At 37.8% G+C, this 26,074-nt stretch overlaps 2 protein-coding genes across 10 annotated transcripts in view; one reads left to right on the top strand and one right to left on the bottom strand.

The window, feature by feature from the left end:
- METTL4 (methyltransferase like 4) overlaps positions 1 to 9,662 on the bottom strand; it is a 24,141-nt gene extending 14,479 nt beyond the window's left edge. For 2 of the 6 annotated variants that reach the window (XM_010584877.1, XM_010584873.1), the window contains exons 1-8: positions 9,568 to 9,662; positions 8,888 to 8,923; positions 8,412 to 8,777; positions 7,580 to 7,642; positions 4,761 to 5,127; positions 2,445 to 2,514; positions 429 to 603; positions 111 to 217 (exon numbers count right to left, since the gene is read on the bottom strand). In XM_010584877.1, coding sequence (XP_010583179.1) covers positions 111 to 217; positions 429 to 603; positions 2,445 to 2,514; positions 4,761 to 5,127; positions 7,580 to 7,642; positions 8,412 to 8,777; positions 8,888 to 8,923; positions 9,568 to 9,600 — 1,217 coding nt within the window. In that variant the 5' untranslated portion in view covers positions 9,601 to 9,662. Of the gene's footprint in view, positions 1 to 110; positions 218 to 428; positions 604 to 2,444; positions 2,515 to 4,760; positions 5,128 to 7,579; positions 7,643 to 8,411; positions 8,924 to 9,554 lie in introns of all 6 variants that reach the window. The other 4 variants (XM_010584878.1, XM_010584879.1, XM_010584876.1 and 1 more) reach the window with 4 other exon arrangements.
- A 96-nt stretch (positions 9,663 to 9,758) lies between these two features.
- NDC80 (NDC80 kinetochore complex component) lies at positions 9,759 to 26,025 on the top strand. Of its 4 annotated transcripts, none has more exons than XM_010584870.1 (17): positions 9,759 to 9,830; positions 11,083 to 11,188; positions 11,644 to 11,730; positions 12,501 to 12,624; positions 12,745 to 12,917; positions 15,308 to 15,410; positions 16,260 to 16,349; positions 17,597 to 17,690; positions 18,838 to 18,944; positions 19,786 to 19,930; positions 20,213 to 20,418; positions 21,637 to 21,789; positions 22,065 to 22,154; positions 22,993 to 23,085; positions 24,594 to 24,724; positions 25,258 to 25,360; positions 25,726 to 26,025. In XM_010584870.1, the coding sequence occupies exons 2-17, from the start codon at positions 11,088 to 11,090 to the stop codon at positions 25,846 to 25,848; spliced, it is 1,923 nt and encodes a 640-aa protein (XP_010583172.1). In that variant the 5' UTR covers positions 9,759 to 9,830; positions 11,083 to 11,087; the 3' UTR covers positions 25,849 to 26,025. The 4 variants fall into 4 exon arrangements, with proteins under 4 accessions (XP_010583172.1, XP_010583174.1, XP_010583173.1 ...); XM_010584872.1 differs by having other exon boundaries at positions 9,780 to 9,824; XM_010584871.1 differs by lacking the exon at positions 9,759 to 9,830 and adding an exon at positions 10,002 to 10,225.
- Positions 26,026 to 26,074: the final 49 nt, after the last annotated feature.

Raw genomic sequence — 26,074 nt, 5'->3', positions numbered from 1 at the left:
ATGCCAAGAAAAGATTTTGGGACATTATATTCTATTATGAACAAGTGATATATACAAAGAGAATCCTAGCAGCCTCAGAAAAGACATTTACCACAAATATCCTGGCATACCTTAAGGTTTCCTTTACGTCTCCTTGAACTCTTCCCAATACAAGAACTTCATAGGGCTTTTTGTGTAAAGAATCCAAAGGCAATACAAATTCTCCAGCTCTAGTAATCTAACACAAAGGAGTTAAAAATACACAGTGGAAGATTTTCATACACAACTTTTTCCAAGACATTTTCTTTGATAAAGAGGAAGATACTGATGATACCATACCTTTGAAATACAAAAGCACATAGCAGTAAATACACAAAGTATAATATAAAGTGTCATAGTGCAAGCCCTCTCAGTCTCCAAGAAAGCAACAAAACAAATTGAGAACTTACTTTTACCCAGTGCCACTCAGCAAGTGTTTTCACAGACCAATACGGATAAAGTTCATCCTTAACAAAACGTAAGTGCTTCTGCCTATTAGTCACCCACGTGACTACAAGACAATTTGGAGCAGCTAGTGCTGGTACAGGAATCTGCTTGATTTGCCATGAACACAAGTGGCTGTATCTATATGCCAATACAGTGAGAAAGCAAGTTAACATATACCAAATATAAAAATTGCAAAGCAACACAAATAGATAGAGAAATCACACAGCCAAGACATTTCAAGAATTATCTCCCGACAAGTGATAAAAATGGATCAAGACTGACACCCAGTGGCCAAATCTGATAGAATCTGATAGAAAATCATTAGTGTATGTACTTAAGTTTTACTGAGCAGAACCTTCAACTACATATTTCTACTATTCCCCCAAATAAAGTATTACGAGTTGTGATTCTGAAGAAGTCTAAAAGCCCATGTTTAATTTAAGAGCTACCATATGTAATTCAATACTCTCATCTTTTCACCAGAACAAAGCTATTTAGTGAAAAGTAGCTCTTTAGTCAACGTAACATTATTCACTTTTCATAATAAGCAATCCCTCTTCTGAATGAGAATGACAAGTGAGTCATTTACAAGCACAAGGGCAACACTAATTTGACTGGCAAGTTAAAAGGTCATAAAAGGGCAATCACTTCTCCAATTATTTGCAGAACTTATTCATTTTTTTAAATTACCGTTCATGGTAAAAGTTCTCTAGGTTATTCAGAACAGTTCTGCAAATTTTTGAGCTAACTGTATGCTACATAGGTGAATACAGTATGCTTTCCAGATTCTGTCCTGTTCTACCATTTTTATCATGATGCTACTCTACACTATTAGTGATTTGCAATTCATGGAACCTACAAAAGTGCAGCATCAAAAACATTGGCACACTGCCTACTGGAATCAACAGCCACCATCAGAGTACCTGGGATCCCTATACAATGCAACAGTGAGAAAAACAGTGAGAAACAGGTAACAAGGATAAAATTCAAAATACTTCTTGGACTAGCCTGTCCAGAGAAAACAAGATTCAGAACCCAGATGTGAAATGCTTAACAAAGATTAGCTGTCAACAAGGTAACCAACAGCAGTGATAGCTCTTCCACATTTTGCCCTTATTTTGCAAGGGAGAGGGGGTCTTGCTGGCTAATTCATGCTTGTGAATAACTACAGTTTTCCTCTGAGTAACTTACATAGTTAAGAAAGACACCTGAATGAGTTTAACTCTGAGTTTCTAGAGGTGTCTGTAGGGCTTTCAAAGTAAAACCTACTAATCAGTCTCTGCATCTTCAAATTATATCTTCATAACAAACTTCAAAAGCTACAGTAGACATTATTCTAGAAAGCTGTAAGGCCATTATTTTCTGTCTGTCCTTCTTTCACATGAGTACAATTCTATGATAATCAAGAGAGCTCCACTGGCATAAGCCTGATGTTACTCAGTGGAGAAGGAAGCCCATAAAAATTTTAAGTTAATGACTTCATAAAGTTCCTATTGCACTTGAGGATTTTACTGCTGCATTATCACTTTCTCTCTTCTACCCATCAGACTGAAGCTCAAACTACAGCTCAAATTAAAAAAAAATAATTAAAAACCTCAGTCCTGGAAATACATATTTATCCAGCTTTATGCCCACTGAAGTAACCCTAATAATTTCAAATGAGTATCTGCATGATCTGGGCCTTACAAAACAGTTGACTCCAGACTTTCCTTATAGGTCTCAAGGACTAACATTCTCTCACCAGTTAGGTAATTTAAAATCTACTCTTGCAAATATTTTGTATGCAAAGTATCCAAGCCATTTCAGTGAAATCCCCAAGACATTTCACAGACTTGAAGGTAGGCATGTGCCAAAATATTTGCTAGTTTAAGCTACAGTCTCACAGTTCTATTGGTCTTGGAGTGCACCAGTACATTAAAATGTTAATTACCCATTGTAAGCTAAGATGACAGTTTGTTTGATTTTACTGTAAAATTTACCTGTTACTCCTTTTAACAGACTTGTTCTCCCATGGTGGATCAATCACAATTACATCATATTTTTTCTTGTCTGGAAAGTGAAATTACAAAAAAAAAAAAAGCCAGTAAATTAGTTTTAAAATAAATCTACTAGTTAAAACTGATAAAGGCTTAACTACCCACATACAGACAACATTTAAAGAGCCAACTATGCAGCAAACTCACAACTTTCTTCTGTTCTTTCCAAATAAGAAGTTAAAAGCTTCCAGCATGCTTGTTTTAATTCAGATAATGATATACTTCAGAGATTTTTGGGCTAATTACCTAAGGAAAGGATGTTTATGTGATCTGTGTCAGATCCCTCCAAGAAATTTTGAACAACTTGGGGACTTTCATGAAAAAAAACCTGATAGCAGAGTGCAAGCCTAAGATGAAAATTTCTCCGAGTTTCCCAACAAAAGCTATGTAATAAGGCACCCAGCTGAGTGAAACGCTGCAGCCCTGAACACAAGATTCCTGCCCTGTTTGATCTTTCAGCAGGCCAACTGGGACATGCAGAGCTCCAAACCAGCCCTGGAAAAAAAACCCTGCAAAACTGTGTTTTGCACTACTGGAAGTGAAGAGAGACAGAGCGCTAGACCCAGTATATGAAATGGAGATTAATGGACAAGAGGAATAGAACTGAAAGAGTTTTAATGGGAGAAGCTGGGATTACTTTAGTTGGAGGACAGAAGATACAGGACATATCCATAAAAAAACCAGGACTCTCCAATTTTATTTTTTCCACAGAATATATTTGTTCCTTCATTGAGTCTGATGCTAATTATTTAAATAGCTAATAAGAACAACAGCTTAATCTTTAATGTCCATTAAATGTGCTTTCTACATCTTATTCCCTTATTAACATTGGAGGTGTTATCCTGACAGTGGGCTGACCAGCAGGAAGTATTTCTCTTCTGGCAGGTGAAAGGGAAGAAGAAAAATAGTAATTAAAATGGACAGTAGACTTCCTCAAAAAAAAAAATTAAAAAAAAAATCTAAAGTCATGGCATTATATTAACATTCACTGTTGGTTACTTCAAAAGCATTTTCTCAAATTTCCTGGACTGCTCTCTGACCTCCATGAGAATCCAAACAGCTGTGCATAGTGATAGCACAGTGATAGTGACCTTCCTTCTTTCATACAGTTGAAAACAGCTAACTGGCTAAATTTTGGACTTCAAATATAAAATGATTATTTGGATAATAAGATTCCATCTCCTGCATGTCTTCTTAATTAAAAAAAATATATATCAGTGAACATCTAAGTTGCACATTAGAAGGGAGGAAACATACATAACTAACAAATCTAAAATTAGAGGGAAGAGCAGTAATGCCCAGCTCTTGCTCACAGGCAACATCTTTCCTATAAGACTGTCTGATGAAGCTTAGCTGCTGCTGATAATAATAATAATGGTCAAATTGAAAGCTAATGGAACAATGAAGTACAGCGAAGACTGCCACATGTTGTCAACTTAAAGCTTTCTGCATGGCCCATTAAGGCTGGGGATACTGGCTTGGATAGCTTTTGATCTACTTTTACAGAGGAGTTACTAATTCTAAAACCCCACCATTTCCCCATCACTGATTTTGGCTTAAGCCAATACCCTCAGCTGAAATGTAGGAGCTGAGAAGTCAACTCATGTTTGCTACTCATGGTCTTGTTAAAGTGGCATTCACCTCCAGCTGGGGGCAGCAGCCTCTCAAACTGTTACTTATCTTCTCTGGGGGACACTGGGGTTGATTTCACAATCAGTTCACGTCAATCTAAATAGACCCTGCCACTGAACAGGATGAATCTGTAAGGGAACCCTTGCTTTAACGTGCATAATCTCATCCCTCTCCCATGGTCTAATCTAGCTAAAAACCAAGACAGCAGGAACACCACCCCAACAGCAGCATAGCAGCATGGACTCACCTATGTTAAAGCCTCATTCTGTGGGATAGGGACCCAGAAGCATAGCTAGTCCCAATTTAATGTGTTTATATGACTTCTGTACTGACAGCAGCTCAGAACATGCTCTCAAACTGTCATATTTTGGCTGAGATTTTTAAAGGAGCCTCCTGGAGATAGATAACCCCCCCATGACATGAGCTCCTAACCACTCAAGATTGCTTTGAAAACCCTTACCTATTTGCACAAAGTTAGAAATACCACTTTGAAAGCTTGCAACAGCATTTCCTATCAGTGTGATGCTGTATATTAAAATCTCTTCATTGAGTCCTTAGTCATCTTGACATTAACTGCCCTTCTCAGGCAGGAGAGAAGTGGTAAGTTCTAGTGCCTAAGATACTTACAGCTTAGCAGGGGCTGTAAACACGAAATATCAGATAAAAGAAAACTGCTTTTTGGTGGCACCAAGTACTTCTGCCCCATTAACACAAGTATCTTTGCAGAATTTGAGCTGTTTTCTGTAACACACGAAAGCAGGTCCTGCTCTGGAATGGAGGTTTCATCATCTAGCACATGTACAGCTTGATGGTCACTTTCATTCACAGCTGGAAACTGCTTTGCCATTTCACATAATTCAGCCAACCCACAGCCAATGTGCCCAGGAACAACATTCTTCCTGCAACTGAGTTCTGTAGTATTGCGGTGAAGAAAACCACTTTTGAGTCCTTCTTGGACTAAATGCAAAGTGCCTTCCCAAATGAGGTTCCTAACCTGTATGGTCATAAAAAAAAAAACAAAACAAGGGAAGAAGAAACAATCTTTCAAGTATCTACTTGATCAGGGAATGCAACAGAAATCAAAACATTTTCAATCTGCAGAGCGGGAAGAGGATCCCTGTCAAACACTGAGATCATTGACTCAAAAGCTACAAGGGCATGATAACAAGGCCATGCTAACTTTTGTTGTTGTATTTTCAGTAAAGTTACAACAATTAGAAGCCTGGAAAAAGAAAGAGTGAGAGACTACTGAATAAAACATTTCACAGTCAACAGAGGTGGAATATTATTTCAAACAAACGTAAATTTCAAAGTTATAATTTGAAGTGTAAGTTAAAATTCTAATCTAATTTCAAGTTACTGTGCCCATAAATATATTTTAATTGATATGTATACTGGGATCTAAAAATCATTATTTTCCCACATTTTAATTCACTTTGAAAAAACAATAGTTTATGCATTTTAAAAGTAATATGGAAGTACAATCAGAAATCAAATTACATTATTATAATTTGGTTTTGCAACTTTTCTAAGTGACACACCTCTCAAATAACCTGCCAGTGAGTCCAGGAAGACAAGATTCTTGGATCTACATACACTCTCATTCACTTCAGCACGCTCTCATTGCAAAATGTAGAGAACTAGTTTATTCCCAGATCATTGAGCCTTTATGAGTTTCAATTATGAATGAGGCATTTTTGTTCACTGAGAACAGCAATATTGCCAGTTACAGTGGCAAATTATCACAGCTACTAATGGTTTCAAATACTTATGGTTTCTAAAGCTCCTAATTATGGAATCCTCAACTTTACAAGATGTTTTTACAAAATACTCTTTATTACAATTTCCAAATTAATAGGGGGAGAAGGATATGGTTTTTTAATCATTTCTTTAATAGCACCACCATCTAGACATCTGAGGGGACAAAGTCATAATTTTTAAGTACCTAGGTTTGTGATAGTAAAAGTTCATACTACTTAAACAGAATTAATAAATATATCTTTAGAAATGCTACAAGTTGTACAGCTGAATTAATGCTGATGGCTTTTCTTCTTACACCCATGTGTTATTTCGCAGGTGGACAAAGCCTCTTGACTATCAAGCAATTTAAACAGTAGTTTTAACAAATGGCTGCTGAAGGAATTTAGCATATTTTGTACTGTTCCCTGTGTTGACTCCAACTGAAATTCATAAATGGATTCAACGCCTACTTTCACTGACAGACACAAATTTGGATTGGTTTTTTTTTTTTGGAAAATGATTCTAAAGATACAAGTTAAGTGCCAAAATAATCTGAATTGACTTGCAGAGCTACAACCTTTAACACTACAAATACAGTAAAAACCAATACATTCTAATCTGTGAATGGTACCAGAGGCTAACTGGGATCACAAATTTTTCAAAACTGTGTCTTTTTTGCATAATCACCAAAAATCATTTGAAGTTACATGGCCCCCAAGACATCAAACTTTTCTTCATTTCTTCCCTTATTCCTACTGTGAATTACTTTATTTTAGCTTAAAGGTTTTCAAACTCATAAACCTCTGTTTGATGTTGAGCTTCAAAGTTCTCTCCTTTATGGCGATTCTGCACATGCATAGCCTATTCACAATAATTACAGGACCTCTACCCTGTATCATAGCAAATTGCATGTTTACTACAAAATTGTTGCCACGTAAAAGAAAAATTTAGTCATTTAAATATAGTCCAAGAGGAAAAGACTTAAACAAAAAGCCCAATATGACTAGCACCTTTGTCAGAGGAAAGAAAGCAAGTGTAGGTCCTAGTTCAGGTTCACATCACTATTTAGGAAAGCAGTAAGAACACATCAAACATGATCCACAGATTACATTTCTCGGATTTACTAAAACGCTTCAGTGTAATTCAGTTGTAACTTCACCAGTACATCACTGATGCAAGCCTAAACAGACACTTGAATTCTAATTAATTCATGATGCTTTAGTACAACAATGTAAAATGTTAGAGTGAAAAATTCTCTCTCATTAGCAGAACGAGACATCTTGGAGCGCATTTGGTCAGAGGAGCTTTGAGTAACTTCAGCACAGTGTCCTGATATACTAAACATGAGCTGATCTTCAGAACATATTACACTGTTTATTTCAAATGAGTCACTCCCTGTTCAACTAATACTCAACTCATCACTATATAATGCTCAGTTACCCATAACAGTAAAAGATATTTTGTGAATGCAGCTTCCAGCTCTTCAAAATGTCTCACCTGCAGTTTCATGTCCAGTTTGTTTCATATGTATCTCCACAGAAGACATTCTCTGTATGCACTTATTCATTTAAGGACTGGAGAGAGTACCTTCCCGTTAGTGGAAAAAGCTACAAGAACAGAACTTGTTTGCAATTATGTCTTGCACTCCATACATGCCCAAAGTCAGGTTTCATGTACGTGCAAAACATACTTTTGTTCAGACTTACTTTTGAATGGTATTCTAAAGCATCCAGTTCACCTTGGTTGAACACACATTTCCTTTTACGTTTCTGCAGAATGAGCAAGCAATGAAAAAAAGAAAAAATCCACATTACTCCATGATGAAAAGAATAACCACACATACCTGAAGTACAGATTAACTTTTAAAAGCAGAAGAAACTTCCATCTTTTTCCAACACAAGTGTAAGACCAATTAGCAAAAAGGTGATCTCCAAATACCTAGGCTGCTGTAGGCATTCTCAAGGTACATAGGCTTAAAGCTGTGTTATGTTACTCATGGCACTGGGATCTGAAGGTAGCTAGTGCATGCCACAGTTCACGTTCATGCCTCCTCTGGGCCCATACTAGAAAGTATTTGTTCAGCTGCCAAGTGCAGTTTACCAATAACAGGAGAAAATTAACTATGTCTTCATGATTACATTTGTTAGTTTAGACCTGCAACTTTATATTTTTTGGTCCATAAGGAACAGTACTGAACAATTTACAGATTGAAAGTAAATTCATACTGTCCTCCCCTCCTTGTTAATCCGCACAATCTTGACAGCTACCACAGTTTCAGCTCAAGTGCCTGACAACAACCAACATCAGAAGATTTTGTGAGCAAGCCACTGCTTTATAGTCAAAGGATGCACATTACTGACATAAGGGACACAAGAATATCCTCATGAGCGCTTATGTTTTCTGTGCATCTTGAAATCTATTGTGGACAAGTTCCTGCTCTCCTACATAACCTCAGGAAACTGAAATGTGCAAGACAACGTTATTGGTGTATTATTTACCAGGGGATTACTGTAGTTTACTGTATTATGGAGAACATACCTTCCTAGCACTGGCAACAGAATCTCTGATGCCACTCTTGGTTCCTTCTCGATGTTCCTCTCTGTTGCTGCTGGCCTTTATTTCTGTGAGACTCACCTCAGGGCATCCCTGCCACAGCTGTTTCTCAGGAACTGCAGCTATATGGGGCTTAGAAACGTCAAAGAACTCCTCCCGAAACACGTATCTCGTTTTTGCTGTTCTACTTTCTGTTTCTATCACATCTCCAGGGCCAGGAATAGGACCATCTCTTGATGAGGAGGTGGCAGCAAAGGTAGAAGTAGCATGACAATCTCCAGTAGATGTGACAGAAGTATTGAGAGTGACACCACCAGAGTATGCAAAGGAGTCACAGATCTCATAGCCACACTGGTTGATGAAAGAGAGATGATCCACAAGCCACCCCGCTGTCAGCCGATGTACCACAGACATCACAGCTCCCCTTTTCAGGAAGAAAAATCAACTCCCTGAGACCGTACCTGGCAATCATACGCACTTCCTGGAGCAAACTCCTCCTGTGGGAATTTTTTTAAGAGTTCACTTTTCAGAACTATCACTGTTTAATAAAGTAGCACCTATCTTCTGACCAACATGTCCATGCGCACACAGAACACACCGCAGAAACTTCAGACTTCAGCCAGTTTCCCCATCGTGACTTCTGTTTCATCCCTGTTTCACTTTTCTCTAGTAAGCAAGTCTTAAATAAGTTACTATCATTTTATACAGTATAGATTTACTCTAAGATAACTCTTTCAACAAGTTAGAAAAGAGCTCTATGGCACAGCAATCACACGAACCAAGACTAGGTATGTCTGACAGCACTCGGGAGCAGTGGCACAAGCACAGGGCCAGCCGCGGCACCAGCACAGCAGAGACCAGCCCCCAGTGCCCCTGCCCGCAGGCACACAGGGACTGGGAGCCCGGGTTCTTCCCCAGAACCGCCCCCCGCCGCCACATCCCACCACCGCTCGGCGGGAAGAGCGGCCTGACGGCGCAGCACCCTCTGCACCGCCGCAGCGGGGAGGGGAGGGCTGCTGAAGCTTGTGCGCGGTGCTCGGTGCAGAGGGAGGAAGGGGGCTACCCTCCGGCCTGTCCCTCACTGAGGGCGGAGAAAAGCCCCGCGGGCTCGCCACGGCACGGCAGTACCTCACACATTTACCTCCGCTGCTCCGTCCCCCGTGAGCACCGCCATCTTGTTGTACGGCCACAACCTTTTCTCCTAAGAACTTCCAGGGGAATCAGGCGGCTTATGGGGGAGGGACCAGGCAAGCGGAAGCAATGACACGCCACGCCCTGCCGCGTCCCTTCACGCCTTATCTCGCTTCTTCGTCGCTCTGCTGTGATATCAGCCGCTGCGGCGCGCTGCGTGACGTCTCGGCGGGCGGATTTGAAATTGAGAGGAAGGCGTCGGCACCGGTAACGGCTGGGCTCTTGGGAAGGGTCTCTCCGCAGCGCGGGCCTTCCCCGCCGAGGGGTGTGGGCGTCCGCGAGGCGGGCCGCGCACCGGGGGAAAGCCGGGGCCGTGAGGGGGTCGGGCTCCGTGGCCGTGGGGAGCGTCGGGCGGTTGATGTGGGCGCGCTGGCGCCACCGGCTTCCCTGTCTGCCTTTGGTGCCGTCTAAACGCACCGTTAATGAAAGCGGGTGTAGTTGTGCCCAGTTCTGCAGCACTCTACCTTTCTTCTGCTGGCGTGTTCACTCTAGCAAACTTTGCTCTTAAACTGGTCGCTTGGCATGTTTATGAAAACAAGTTACGCTTTCTGCAGTGGATCCCTGGTAAAGTGATGGAAGTATTTAGCTTCTTCCCCAGAGAAAATGAGGTCATGCATAAACTGCCCTACAAAGTGGGCCTAACCTAAACTCCTGTCATGGTTTGTGAGAAGTGGAACTAGAAGTGTGATTGTGAAATGCAATTTATATTGATGATGTGTTTTGGTAATGTTTGTAATGAAGGTTTTTTGATTAGTTATAATTCAGTCATTTGAGCCCACCCCACAAATAAAATAGATCCTCTGTAGAGGACAAAAGTTGGCATTTTTTGCAGAGTTAATTCTATTTACCTCAAATTCCACTTAATACCACTGTGGGGACAGTTCAATATTTCCAGCTTCATTTGTATTTTGTGTGTGCGTAGTCTGAAGATAGCCATAATATTATCTCAGAATAAGCTTTCCAGTTATTGTGCTATGATATTGTGACATTTGCTAAATTAATAAGCAGGCTCAGAACTAATGGCTAAGGAATAAATGGATGGCTGAAGTGCCAGAAACAGTAGTCACATTCGTGTCACCTTTCTCCCAGCTGATTGGACTGAAAAACTTGTTAAGCTGTTTTGCTTTTGGAACCTGTAGGTTAGAAATGACCAGATATAAATAAAGGCAAAATAGTAGGTTTTGAACAAGCACTGGCACTTTCATCAATAACGTAATTAATTTGAAAGGCTGTGGGCTGTGGCTGCTGCTATGTAGTTCTGGAGTCTGACATGCGTTTTTTGGGTTTTTTTTTTTTTTGAGAACCAAGTTTTTCATATTTCTGAAAACTGTCACAATGGTTGGACCAAAGTACAGATCTACTTGATTATTCTGACCCTTTAAAAAGTCATTGTGGTGTTTAAAAAAAGCAAATATTCTTAGATCCTGGATTTTCCAATACTGACAGATTGTGATCTGCGATTTAGTCACAATGAGACGAAGCTCAAGTACTGCCGGAACCAGTGGTCGGCAATCTATGATGGCACTGAGAGTGCAGGACAACAACAAGATGGGTCTTCAAACACCTCAGATGTAAGTGTTGCTGATCATGTTGCTAAGAACAGGTATATACAACTAACTCTGAAGAGATTTACTGTAGTGTGTTTAAGTAGCAACTGAGAAAAAAAAATGGGAGCAGCGAGAAGAAAACTCCTTGCAGCCACGGATATGTGCACAAGCGCTCCTGTTCTGCAAAAAACTTTCTTTAATCATTTTGTATACTCATGATATTTCAAATTGTAACACTTTTTCTTACATATTTCTTAGGAGGTTGCTGGGTGCATGTGTGTATAAAATGTGTATTATAAATCTTCTTGCAGAAGTAGTTTTGATAATGGACAAATAATGCATTAAAATCAGTTAACTTTTCTAAGATGCTGCTATGCTGAAGATTCTTAGGCTTATATGCATGTGTTTATAGTTTTCTCACATGAGCAAAAGATGAAATGGTAGAAATAGTCACTTGAATCCTTCTCCCTATCCCTCAGGAAGGACAGAGGTACATTTGGGAAGCTGAGCATGAGCAAACCTACACCTGGAACTTCGGAAAGAAAAGTCAGCTTTTTTGGGAAGAGGTATTGATAGCTTTAGATCTCTGTACTGTAAATTAAAACAACAGTCCCACATCATTTTGTAATTTTTCTCTCTTGGCAGATTTTCATTACAGGGAATAATGGATTGGAGACCAGCAGACCTTCAGGTCTGACTTCCTTCACTCTTTGATCACTAAACAATAATTCTGTGGAGTAGGAATTGCTTTGAGAGCTGTTGTTCCTCTTGGGAATGATATGCACTGCAAACCTTAAGAGCTCCTCAATATATTTGCCTATTTAAGGAAGAATGATACCTCTAGTACACTCTGTCTTAGTTTCTTCTTCTCTCTAAGATGCAAACCTTCCAAAATTCTATAATCTTTCAGCTCAGTACATGGCTTTCTGTGTTCTGATGTCTTGCTGCTGTCTTCTTTCATAGGACCCCACTGTTGCAGGGATCTATTCCTTTTAAATATTCCTTAAATGTTTTAGCCATTATTTTCAATCACCTACACCATTTTGTTTCTTCATCTTTGGGATATTTTTCTGCTCTATAAAACTCTTATTTTTTTCAATAAACTAAAGAAAATATTCATCTAGGATGCAATAGTCCCTTTGTTGTATGTGTGCATTGTGGCTTCCAGGTTGATGTTGTTTTTCCAGTCAGCCTAAATTAAGAGAAACCTTCAGGCATCCCTTTGCATAACAAATGCAAAAGAAACATAAAAATAGCAATTGTAGCAACTTAAACATTAAGAGATTTCTTCTTTATATGTGTTGTCACAAGAACTCTGTTTGTTTTCTCTTCTTAGAACTAGTGGGGCTGGAGGTTCACGCAACAGTCAATATGGTGTGTTCGGTACAGAAAAGATAAAGGATCCCAGGCCACTTCATGACAAGGCATTCATCCAACAATGTATCAAGCAGCTTTGTGAGGTAACTTATTAACTTATTCCAAATGTACATTATTAGGCATAAGAGATACTAATGAAAATAGGTTTTTTTCATGGGTTCAACTTTATTTAGTAACTAATATGCAATGTTTCCTTTTCTCAGTTTCTTGTTGAGAATGGTTATGCCCATAATGTTTCCATGAAATCGCTACAGTCTCCATCGGTTAAAGACTTCTTAAAAATCTTCACTTTTATCTATGGATTTCTCTGTCCTTCTTATGAACTGCCTGACTCAAAATTTGAAGAGGAAATTCCCAGAGTTTTTAAAGAGCTTGGGTAAGATCATTATTGTTAGTCTGTTGTGCTAAATAGATATGATACAGCTAGAAATTTAAAAGCTAAGAATTCTGCATGATAGTTGGAGAGAATGGATAGGCTTCTTTATTCAGATGAGACTCTGAAACTACAATGTTGTGATTATTTTGTTTCACTTCTGTTGAGCTCTAAGTTTACTCTCTGATTCTCAGACACTACTATACATTTTATATTTGAACTTGCAGAACTATAGGCTCTTGGAAGCTTGCTTTGTAATGTAAAATCTAATTAATTATGTTTGTTTGTATTAAACTTTGAAAGACTGACACAAATTTTTTTGACAGACTTTTCTGGTTCATTCTGTTAAAATCCAAGAACTAAAACAATTTCAGAATGTTGGATCCAGTTCATATAGTTAGAAATCATTTTTTCCTGTAATTTCTCTAATTCTGCTTTCAAAGCAGGGGGTGGAAATAACAAAAATGACCACTGAGATGAAAAAACCCAGTAAGTAGCTGGGTGTTTTATTTCTAATCTTGTGCAGTAAGTGTTTGGAATCATTAATGCACCAACACTTTCCAAGAAAGAAAATTCTCTGCCTGTTGATAATGGTGAATTTTCAGTCTCATTAAAAAAAAAAAGTGAAGTGTATTTTACGTCTGTAGATTCGAGCCCATGATGGTGCCAAAGCACCAGGGCTCCTTAGATGTAGATATAAATCTGTTCTGTTCACTTCTCAGTATTTTAATAAAATTTTGTTTTGACCTAGCTGAGATGTTGAAAAGGAAGTTGCTCTCAAGAGGCTTTATTCTGCTGCAACCAGAGTGTAGTCCTGGATAAAAAGACTTATTTTGAGAACTCACTTTAAGTTGTCTTTTGAGAGCTAGAAAATGGACCTAAATAATTCATTTTAAAAAATTCTCAGGCTGAATGGCTCACGAGTGTGTATTTAGAACTGTCAGTTTATCAGTAGCTTCTTGTCCTATGTTCTTAAAATAACTTTAGGTAGCTGTCAGTCTAAAGATGGAATAAAATCTGTACTTCTGTGTTCCTTGATCTGTAGAAGGTTTTGAGAGAATGCCTGTAATTAGCAGTATAGCCTTTGTGTGTTTGTAGGTAATATTAATACTTTGATATGCAGCTTTTCTGAAATTCTTTTCTGTAATTGCATGACATTAAACTGATTGCCAGCTGCTTTTCTGTTTTCAGAGTGCATTTGACCCAAGAAGCAAGAATCTTGCCCTCTAAGAACAGCACTCCTGTGTATCAGTTTGGTTTTACGTGTTAGGAAATCCTTCACGACTGCACACCCAGTTTGGAAGTCTAAATGTCATCCATTGGACTATTACTCCCTCCTTTGCGTTTGTTGCCTTTCCTTTGAGGTCTTTGTCTCATCATGAATCACCTCATGCTCCCAGGGCACCCACTCCTTTTTCCGTAGTACTGCAGTGCCCATTGCTCCTCCCATAGTAGCTTCAGAAGGAGAAAGACAGATCTGGCCACTACCAAGACCAAGGCAACATACTAAGCTCAATAGGAAGGGGCTAAGGAGTGTATGAAGGAATAGTTTACACTTTCTTTGTATGAGGCCTTCTTTGTTCCTGATGTTTGGATATGCAAAAAAAAGTCTATTTCTTCAATCATTTCTTCAATAGCTAGCTGGTCAAGGGAGGTGATTGTCCCACTCTATACCGCACTGGTGCAGCCACACCTCAAGTACTGTGTGCAGTTTTGGGCGCCTCAATATAAGAAGGACATCAGATTATTACAGTGTGTCCAGAGGAGGGCAACCAAGATGGTGAAAGGCCTTGAGGGTGAGACTTATGAGGAGTGGCTGAGGTCACTTGGTTTGTTCAGCTTGGAGAAGGCTGAGGGGTGACCTCATGACAGTCTACAACTTCCTCAAGGGGGGCAGTGGAGGGGGGAGGTGCTGATCTCTCTCTGGTGACCAGTGATAGGACACGAGGAAATGGAATGAAGCTGCATCGGGGGAAGTTCAGACTGGAGATTAGGAAAAGGTTCTTCACTGAGAGGGTGATTGGTCACCGGAACAGGCTCCCCAGGGAAGTGGTCACACCACCAGGCCTGTCAGAGTTCAACGAGCGTCTGGATGACGCTCTTAGTCATATGGCTTAGTTTTAGTTAGTCCTGTGAGGAGCAGAGAGGTGGACTTGATGGTCCTTATGGATGCCTTCCAACTTGAGATATTCTATGAATCACAAAATGAGAAACCCATGATAATTGAATAAAATAGTGCTGTAAGAACTCAGCTTACCTCCCTTTGATGTACTGTATAAAGTACAATTGAGTTTGTTCTTCCTTCTGTACCTTGACCTACATGTAAAAACGTGCTGTTTAGTTTTCATCACTGTTTGCCACAGCTATTAAGAATAATTTCTTTTACCTTGTAGGTACCCCTTTCCTTTGTCAAAAAGCTCCATGTACACAGTGGGAGCACCACATACGTGGCCTCAGATCGTGACAGCTTTGGTTTGGTTAATTGATTGTGTCAAGGTAGCATTTGTCTTCTTTAAGCCAAACATTTCCAGTTTTCAGGCTGGAATGTTAATTTCAATACAGATCTCTTAAATGCTTTTTAAAAATCTCTTTGTTTGACATTTATGTAAAGAAAATGGTAGGTGTTCTTACCTGCCATCTTGGATCTAGCCCTTAGCCTTACTTTTAGTAACTTCTAAACTGAGTTTTTAATGTTATATTATGATAATATTTTTTTTAAACTCTGTTCACTGGATAAATTTGTGTATGAGAAAGGGGGGAAAATGACAACTTACACATACATAAAAATGTGAAAAGTTTATGGGCATAATCATGTATCTTCAGTGTAGTTCTTGTGACACCTGCCATCTTCTCTTAAATTTGAAGTCTAAGGATGGAATTTTCAATAGCAATTATTCAAGTGTCCTGTGATTGTTGTATGGGGGCAGGGAGGGGGGGGAGGATGTTTGGGTGGGGGTTGTTTCTTTTTTTAATAGTGGTAACTCTCTGTTGCTGCTAGCTCAGGTCTGAGCAAAATTTGGGATCCATGACAGAAGTTCACCACTGCTGAATTGGGCACACGTGAAAATCCCATCCTTTACTGCTGAAAAGTTGTGTTTAGCTTAGCAAGGCAATTTGGCAGTGTTGAATGTCCAGTTAATACCTCTTCATCAGTGCTTTTAGTCAACTAACCACAGGCTCCTTACCCTGACATGATTGGTCCCATTCTGAAGCAGCACCATTACACCCTGCTTGCTGAAATCCTAATCCAATGTTACTCTGCTTCTTATCATGAATGTGAAACTAATATGAAAACTAATGGGGATATTCACACTTGCTCTTTGTATGTACACTTGTGCCTTTCAGTTGTATGGTGCTATGAGGGAAAATGCACCATCATTTGATGATGGACAGAGCTGGGGAGGAGAGACAGATGATGGAATTGTACATAATAAGGTACCATAAAAAGTAAATTATTATCAGAATTGTTCAAGTGGATTTTGCCATATGCTGTAACAACAATTTAAATATATGACAACACTTTTATCTGTGTTTATATATTCTGTTCAGTTTTATATTCACAGAGTTCTCTAGGAAGTATGGTAGCATTATATAAAAAGCCTCATCAACTAGTTGCCTGAGCAGGCATCATGGCCAGTCTGTTGGTGCAGACTGGGTATTAAATTGAAATGCCTTATTCTCTGAGTTGCTACTGTTTCTGTTCTCCTTTGTGGAGAAAGGGAGTCATACTGTTTAATTGTCTTAGTAGTGTCTCAGGTGTATTTCTCTTTAGCACTTGAATCTTCCACTTTTAACAGCAGTGCAGTGTAAAGACAGTGACCTAATTATAAATGTGTTGGCTTCTGTGGGTATCTACTCAGGTTACCGTTTAAAAATTCATTGTAATGTTTAATTTCTGAGCCACAAAATAGGGTGGCAACGTAATTCAGGTACTTAAAAACCCAGCAGCTTGCTTGCTTTCTCATTTATCGTAGGTTATTAGTACTATTCAGATTTAACTCAGTGTTAACTCACAGCAGATGTTTGGAAGGGGTTGTATGATGTGCCAGAACATTTAATTAGAAAATTGCAAAAATCAAATTAAATCATAATTTTGGACTAAGGTTACAAACCTGACAGTTGACAAGTAAAAATGCTTTTAAACTAAATGATTCATATGCATATATGTCAAAACAAAATTTACAATACTGGTGTAATTGCTTCTGAAAGATCTGTAATTTAAAGCCTCCAGTAAATTCTTTTTGGGTAACCTTTCTTTAATTCTAGATCAGTTCTCTGACATCTGCACATCTGAAGTATAGTGGTCATATTTACTGAAGAGGTCTGTTAAACAGACCTAATGTTTCCATAAACTAGCCTGAGAGGATCATATGCTTCAAGATAATAAAGTCTTAAATACTGTATCTACTATCCTTGTTAGATATCCCAGAAAAATGTATCAAGTATTTCCAGACCTTTCTGAATGTGAATTCTAGATGCTGCCTTCTGCCTGGATATAATCTCTTGACATTCTGTGTTTAAAGGGAGGGAAAAAAAAAGTTGATTTTTACAGAAGTGCAATCAAACCAGTGAAAGATATTTTTGGTTTCTGTTTAATTCCATTGGTTGAGTAGATTTAGACTATCTAGATATTTTACAGCCCTTTGAGTCATTGAAATGAAAACTTTTAAAATTGTTTTCAGCTTTTCATGGACTACTCTGTAAAGTGCTATGAGCTCTTCATGAAAGGGAGAGATACTTTTGAAGAAGTGGATGCAGAAGTGCAGTCAAAATTAAGTAAGTTTTCATGTTTTAATGAAGTATTTAATTGCTACTGGTTTCTTGTCTAGCATGAGTTTTGCTCAGTTTACAGGTGAAAGTGATCAGAGGAATCTGAAAATCCCAAGTACCTCTCAGTTACTTTGACTTAATTATCTTCTTTTTATGCATTGTTACTAGTACCGACAGAGAGGCCATGCTCTGCTGTCATCTGTACCTGTGTAACCCTGTTGGTTTTAATGGCTTTGTGACAGAAAAGCAGTATATAGTTCTTCAGATGCAAATTCCATCTATGAAGATGATTCTTGTTTCTGTCTGACAAAGTTAACAACTAAAAAAAGACAAATATTACTGGAGGATGCACATCTGATGAGTAAGAAAGTTCAGCTTCTAAAAGCTCTGAAAACAGTCTGCACGAGTTCCAAACTCTGTTGTGAAGTTCCCACATATGATTCAGCATGCACCTGTGTTTCTCTTCAGGAAGATGGAAAATTATCAATTTTTTTGACACAATAATTTCATTACCTACAGAAATACAAACAGTATATGAGAACAAAGAGGAAAAACAGTTCTCGCTTTCTGTGCCCTTCTATGAAAAGGTAGACTAAGGACACTTCTGTTGCAAGCTTAAACCATCAGTTGGAGGGGAAACATAAGCTACCAGACTGTTACTAGATATTAGTAGGAAAAAGTAATCATGATATTGTTTGGCTAAGTTTGAGGGAAGTAAGGGAAAAGATGTCTCAAGAGGGCAAGGAAGTATGTGGATGAGAAAGGAGTATACAAATCAGACTACTTTGTGAAGCTGGAACAGATGAAACTTATCTAACAACCACTAATCTATAGTGTGGGCTGTATGAGAGTTTGGAAACTCTGACCTCACAGGAGTGATTTTTGAGCTCTTATGACAGGAGAACTGAAAAACTCATTTCTGTACTTGTTTGTTTTGGTTTTTTTGCTTATTTGCTTTGTAATGGGTTTGTTGGTTGTTTTTCAGGGTGTGGGGTGTTTTTTTTCCAGTTTAAAATAATTATCCAGATAATGGGTATTTACTGTGCTGAAGCTAAAGCACAGATATTCAGATTAGCTGATGATATTCAGTGAGATTAATTTGTAACTGTCCCCCTCCTTTTTTTTTTTTCCTTTTTTTATTTACCCCCCACAGAGGATCTATTTAATATCGATGAATTCCAGATAGAAGGCTTAGCAGCTGACAACAAAAGACTTCATGAAGAGATTGCAAGACTAGAAAAAGAAAAGGAAAGTGAGCCGGTTAGTAAATTATGTCTATGCTTGTTTATATGGTGGAGTTGAATTTTCTATTATTGATCATTATTGTCATTATCAAACAAAGATACTGATGATACATTACAAAAAATGGAAAATTTTTTTCAGTGCTCTGAGATTTTAATTAGGCCAGGTTATTACGGACTCTATTCCATTGTAGTACAAGGCATTTACTGTGGAGTCTTCAGTCACTATTTGTTTGATATTGTGCAGATATTTTCAGGTAATGAGATCTTGCATTGGCTGAAATACTAATAAAATACTTGTACCATTTTTTTTTTTCTGAACTTCAACATTACCTTTTCCAAAAGGGGGTGGTATGAGAACTTCTTAGGGGATGAGAGCATGAGATTTGGTGGTAACAACATATTTTAGGGAAATTATTTTGTTTGAAAAGCTGGATTCTGCTTTCAATACATCATGAGTTTAAAAATAGTTTAGTGGCTGCACGAGACTCCTGTGTACTGTGCAAAATGTGCTGCTTGTATTCCCAGCTTTCCTTGTCCTGAGTTTTAGCTGCCCTTTGTGTATTATTATACTTAAGTTGTGAATTACCTGTAGTAAGAACTTTCTTAATGCAATAGCTAACGCAAATCAAAGACTAAATGCTGAAGTACAAGGACTGAGGTACAAACCATCTTATCAGCCTTTTTTGTTATTGTTTTAAAGATGCTTAACTTGATTCAGCTGTCACAGAGATAAATTATTGAAGTTCTTTATATTTATACCACTGAAGTTGACCAATTATTCTATTGCCTTGTCTGGAAAGTCAGATCATTATTTTAGATTAATATAATAGTGGTTGTTGTTTCCATCTATTTACTAGGATCGTAGAGTATCGCTACGAAACCTGAAATCATCTCTTCAAGCAGATGTCCAGAAATACCAAGCTTATTTGGCTAATCTGGAATCTCATATAGCCATCCTTGATCAAAAAATGGAAGGCGTTAATGAGGAAGTTGAAACAACAGGTAAGAAGGCCTTGGTCACAAATGGGATAGTGAAGCTAGAAATAGGTTTAAAGTAATTGTAATTCTCAGCTTTAGGACAGAGTGAGATACTTAGTGTATGATGATACTACAAATAAACTTTCCAAAACGGATTGCTAATAAAGAGATTTATTGGCTGACAGTTGTTTGTACACTAGAGTAATGAAATACAGATTTTATTTACTCATATAAATACAGAAAGTTTAGATTTAATTATATAGGCTGGTATTTTACATCCATTTCACAAATGTTTTGTGAACTTAGAAATGGAAGTAGAAGCAATGAAGCAGGAGAATGCCCGGCTCCAGCACATCTTTGATAACCAAAAGTATTCAGTTGCGGACATTGAGAGAATAAATCATGAGAGAAATGAGTTGCAGCAAACCATTAACAAGCTGACTAGGGAAGTGGAAGCAGAAGAACATCAGCTGTGGAATGAGGAGCTAAAATACGCGAGGAATAAAGAGGCGGTATGTGAAAACCCTACTACGCTGAGAGGTGGCTCTCAGTTTTCATCATGCAAGCTTAAACTTGGGACTTGGACTATTGCTAACTTCTTCCCTAAATAATCTAACAACAGTATAGATATGTCTTAACAGGCTGAAGTGAGAAGAATGGCTTCTGTTTATAATCTCTCTGAAAAATGTTTCTTTTTTCCCTTTTCTGTTTTGAGCATAATGGAAATGTATTTTCATTTTTTTCTGCATCATAAGGGACATAGCTAGAATATGCACCACTGTCAGCTCACTGTTACAGCATCAAGAAGTTTGATAACATTAGCTTGAAATTGCTTTGATAACACAAGCAATTTTAGGCTAATGTTAAGATATCATAGCAAGGAAGTAAGGCAAAACTAGTGCTTTGAATCAAAGTCTCTGCATGCATTTAGGGCCAGATTGGTCCCTTATGTGGAAGTTCTAATAGGTTTTAAGGGAAAAATTCAATTCCCTCAAGCAGAATGAAAAGATGTGGTCCTGTAAGTGGTAGGATTTAAAAGCTTCTGCTTTGCTAGATGGAGAACTAAAAAAAAAAAGTTTTCAAGTATATTTTGCATTTGGCAGGGTTACACTTTATGAAACACTTGGCATTAACTTAAATTCCTCATACTGTGCAAGTCTGAAGCACATAAAACTGGAAAAAATACTTATGTTGTTTGGTGTTTGCATATAAATGGCACTCATTAATCAGAACATAGAGCATTTAATAAGCTTTGTCTAGAGGTATGCTCATGTTAAACTTTGTTATTAGGATGTGTGGCTATGGGTCATTTCTTGTCAAAACCAATGAGAGAAGGCCTGTCAACATGATGACTGATCATTGGTTTAGTTATTTGGATTATTTCCAAGCATGTCTTTCCTTGCCTATCAACTAATCCTCAAAAAGTTGAGGCGGGAAAAAATATGACAGATGAGTAGGGAAAACCACAGGTGAAACCATTCAGTCTCACCCATACACACTGAGAAACCTTGCAGGGCAAACTTTGAAAGAATCATAAAACAGTACTTAATCCAAACAATGCAAACTGCTGGACTGCCAATACATACAGCTCTTGCATACTGTGGCATGACATGGCATCATGTTTGTGCAGAGCAACTTAGAAACATATTTAAAGTACTGTATGAATACTTTTCGCAAAGCTTTTCACTTGTATTTCTTCTACAATTTTTGCCCTTTTCTCCTCTGAACAGATCGAAATGCAACTGGCAGAGTATCATAAACTGGCTCGAAAGCTGAAATTAATTCCAGTAAGTGCTGAGAATTCCAAAGGCCATGACTTTGAGATTCAATTTAATCCTGAGGCAGGACCAAATTGCCTAGTCAAATACAGAACTCAGATCAAGGTAAGTAGAGTCAATACAATGTTTCTGTTACCACTCACAAAAAAGTGTGTTTCTTTGGAATTGTTGGAAAGGTGTCTCTTAACCTCTCCATGAAACTTCATTGAAAAGCTTGTATAACGCATTGCCATAACAACATTATAGTATAGTGAGGAAATTTGGTGTTGGAGGGTACAGGAGCCTAAATAAAAACGGGAGAGGGAAAAGATGTACTGGGGTACATCTTAGTTCAAACTAACAAATTGCATTAGCCAGATCTTCTTGCATACGTATTACAGGCTCCCCTTATGGAGATCATAAACCACACTGAGGAAGAAATTAGGAAAGCTACTCAACGGAAAATGACTTTGGAAGATACTTTGGAACAGGTGTGTTCATTAATGAAGATTAGGACTAAGAATCCATAATGTTATCTGCTGGTCTTATTTGACTTTTTGCATGGGTTAAGTGTGGTGTGGTGGGTTGGTTTTTGTTTGGGTTGGTTTTGTTGGGGTTTTTTGTTGGGTTGGGGTTTTTTTGTGGGCAGGGTGGAGGAGAGGAAACTGTGAGACGATTGCTTTAATCATGATGGAACCTAAAAGTTTTTGTGAGAATTAGGGTCTCCTTCTGTTGTTTGAAATAATGTGCATTCCCTGCACTGAAGATTATGCAGCTATTTGACCATAAACATCAGAAAGATTTGTTTTTAATAAGTTGCCCATTCCAGTCTGTTATGTGGCTTACCATCACTGACAAGTTGTCATCAGGAAGATTGTTAGCAATACTGGGTTCAGGATGGGTTGGAAGGAGGAGAATTTTATTTCCCCATTCTTCTTCCCCTACGTCAAGTTTTTATTGCTGACCATGACAGTATATGATTTGGAATATCCTTTTGGCCAATTTTGGTCAGCTGTCCTGGCTATGTGCCTTCCCAACCTCTTGTCCACCCCTCCCATACTCATTAAGAGGCTGTGGGAGGGAGAGAAAGCCTTGATGCTGTGCAAGTGCTATTCAGCAATAGCTAAAAGCATTGGTGTGTTACCAACACTGTTTTAGCCACTTATCCAAAACAAAGCACCACGCAGGCTGCAATGAAGAAAGTTAATGCCATCCCAGCCTGGCCCAGTTTAAATATTTCTGGGCTACCATGTGTTGTTTGTGATGGCATGGATTTATATGTTGGAATTCTTTTTGAATTATATTTTCTTGTTCATGTTTTCATTCTAGGTGAATGTAATGGTAGTGGACAAGAAAAGCAGTGTGAAAATGCTGAAAGAAGAAGCTGAAAAGCTGGATGATCTTTACCATCAGAAACTTAAGGTAGAACTTTTTATAGGTTGATGACAATTTATCCTTAATGATATCCTTATCCTTAATCTTTATATTTATACATAAGTTTTTGGTTTGCATTTTTGTTTGTCTGGACCTCTGCCCTTGCCTCCTTCCATTCCTCTTGCAGGATTCTCTCATTCTCTTCAGAAATATTTGAGTGAGTCAGTTTTCACTTTCTCATAAGAGAATCCGGCATCATACTTTGGCAAATCCTGTAAATCATAAGCTACTACATCTAGTAATAAAAGCAGTGGCAATCATCTCCTGACCTCAGGATGTCTCAAAGCATGTGCTTGAAGGAGATTTTAGAGTTAACAGAATCTGCCTTGTCTTTTCAGTTTGTATGTAATAAATACACTTAGAGTTTTTAGTAACCGTGTTTAATCACATTAAAAACTAAGGAAAATGTTATTTGACTAAAAGCACATTAAATATTTTAATGATATAAAACTGTTGCTTGCTTTGTTTTTTCTTCCCCACTAGGGGAGCAGTCCCTATCCTTTTCCTCGCTTCCAGTTTAGCAACAAAACAGCCCTCTCAGTTAACAACTAAGTAGCTGCTTCAGTACCTCCCAGCTTCTCTAACAGCATGGCTTTTGTGGAGCTGTGGTGCCCAGGAGAAAAGTGCTTTTTGAACTAAGCTAATGTTTAACATATCTGCTCTTTCAAATCCAAGCTCCTATGCTATAACCACAAAACAGGGTTATTTCATTGCTAATACCTGCTTGGGTGGCTGAAGGCAATTCATTTAGTTTATTGCTTTCAAAAACATCTGAAATTTATCTTTTGATCTATGCTGTTGCATATGCTTTTCTCTTAAGGTGAGCTCATAAAATACACAGTTGCAACTGGATGGTTATAAGACAACATAGTCATGTAATTCCTCATATAATTTTTAAAATGCTATCCATAAGACTTCAGTATTAAAATTATTTTTGAAGGATGATGTTTCATTAATTTACCAGAATTGCATATTTAGTTGATGGCAGAATTTAGTTCGGTTTTGTGCATTTAATTGTGTTAAGTATAGTGTCAACAGTGTCACTCTCCTTGGAGATATGATTACTTACATTTTCTACTCATCTTTCAGACACAAAAGGGAAAAGCAATTTCTTTACTCAAATGTGACTTTATTTTTTTAACCTAGAAACAATTGTTCATGATGTTCCATTTCTTACCTATTTAAAGTATGTAAATAACACTTTTTGGATGAACTTTCAAGGGAAAATAGCTGCAACATAAACCTTGAAATATGGTTAGAGAAATAAAGGGAAGGTTAGGCTGATTTTGGGTGGAAGACAATACAGAAAATGCTTGCAACTTTAGGTTCGGGGGGATGTCCTTGGGTTTTTTTTTTGGTTCTGAGTTTGGAGTTACTTGTGTGAATTCTGAATTCAAGTATTAGGATGTAATGAGGTAACATAAAGGAGAGGAAAAAGTCCTAATTATTCCTGAGTTATGCAATTTTTTTTTTTTCCTCTTTCTTTACGTTTACAGGAAGCAGAAGAGGAAGAGCAAAAATGTGCAAATGAACTGGAATTGTTAGAGAAGCATAAACAATTACTTGAGAGTGGTGTCAATGAAGGTCTTAGTGAAGCCACAAAAGAATTGCATGATCTTCAACGACAGTAAGGCCCATAACTTCAAGTTGTTTGTGTAGTTTATTTTGGGTTTTATGTGTTTTAAGGATACACATTTTCTTGAATCGTAACATTAAATTCCTTGTTGAGCAGGTATCCATCTCAGTACATGAATTTCACAAATTCACAATTGAAAGATGTTTCTCCTCGACACTTAATATTTTGCTAGAAAGTTTGTCTGCTGCATCAGAACTCCTGTTTTCCATGTAACTTTTTTTTCATATATATTTGGTTGTAGTAAGGAAACTAGTTTGTTTCCAAACTTATGTGACAACTGCATTTTACAGCCTAAAGTCTGAAAGACTATTCTGACTCTAAGGTACTTTGTTTCTTACCAGTTAGCACAATACAGTCCTTTTTCTTTGGAGTATTCATATACAAATCTAACTTGGTTCAAGTTAATATTAATAGAAAAAGTTATGGCTAAACATGACAATATATCAGACTTGGTGAAGTGATTGTTTTAGATGTCAGGAATTTTGTAATTATGGACATGAGTTTCTGAGTGTCTTTAATTTTAGATATCAAGTTGTTATGCAAACAACAACAGAAGAGAGCAGGAAAGCTGGTGATAACTTGAATCGTCTTTTAGAAGTGATTGCTACTCATGTAGTATCTATAGAGGTAAGCTAAATCTTGATATTCGGAATTAAATCTTTCTAGAGACATTTGCAACTGCAGTAAACACATGGAAATTAGAACTTAGTTTTTCCAATAAAGTATCAGTTATTTAGGGCTGCCGCACTGAGTCTGTGGATTCTAGTTAAATAAATTTGTTGACAAAACCTTTGATATAAATAATCAGAATTGATCGTTAAATTTCAGCAGTAATATCCTGTCAGGTTTAATCTGCTTCTGGTAGATATTTTTCAGAGAAGTGTTTAACTGAAATCACTTAACCAGTGCAATGACTGTTTAAAATGCTTTAGCAGAACCAGTACAATAGAGACCGTGATAGTTCTAATAAACTTTCTGTAACTCTTTTCTAGAAATATCTTGATGAACAGAATGTGAAAATTGACAGAGACTATGAAGAATTCATGTCTGAAGACCTGTTGTCAATCCTGACCAGAATTCTAGACAGTTATAAAAAGAAGGCTGAAAGTCTGTAATTACCAAAATGGTGAAGATGAAAATTTTGTGTTTCTGAAGCTCTGATATGGTGCCCTTTAAAAGGATGGGTACTTCCTGTGTTTAGCAGTGAAACTGGTTTTAAGTGTAAGGAAATGTTTATGAACTTCCTTTGTTTTATTGACACAAATACATTAAAGAATTAAACAATATATTTGCATTTTCTTAAAAAAGTCTTTGCTTACACTTCCTTCTTGCAAAATAATA

Source organism: Haliaeetus leucocephalus, unplaced genomic scaffold, assembly GCF_000737465.1.
Source record: "Haliaeetus leucocephalus isolate CR32 unplaced genomic scaffold, Haliaeetus_leucocephalus-4.0 Scaffold1007, whole genome shotgun sequence".
Taxonomy (NCBI): domain Eukaryota; kingdom Metazoa; phylum Chordata; class Aves; order Accipitriformes; family Accipitridae; genus Haliaeetus; species Haliaeetus leucocephalus.
Note: the sequence above shows the minus strand (reverse complement) of the source record. Positions and strands in the feature narration are given on the sequence as shown.

What these genes read in the sequence shown, in the direction of transcription:
- NDC80 (XM_010584869.1), top strand. An exon ending in ACGCGAGGAATAAAGAGGCG is followed by an intron (nt 20,419 to 21,636) that starts GTATGTGAAAAC and finishes TCCTCTGAACAG; the next exon opens with ATCGAAATGCAACTGGCAGA. An exon ending in TTGCATGATCTTCAACGACA is followed by an intron (nt 24,725 to 25,257) that starts GTAAGGCCCATA and finishes CTTTAATTTTAG; the next exon opens with ATATCAAGTTGTTATGCAAA.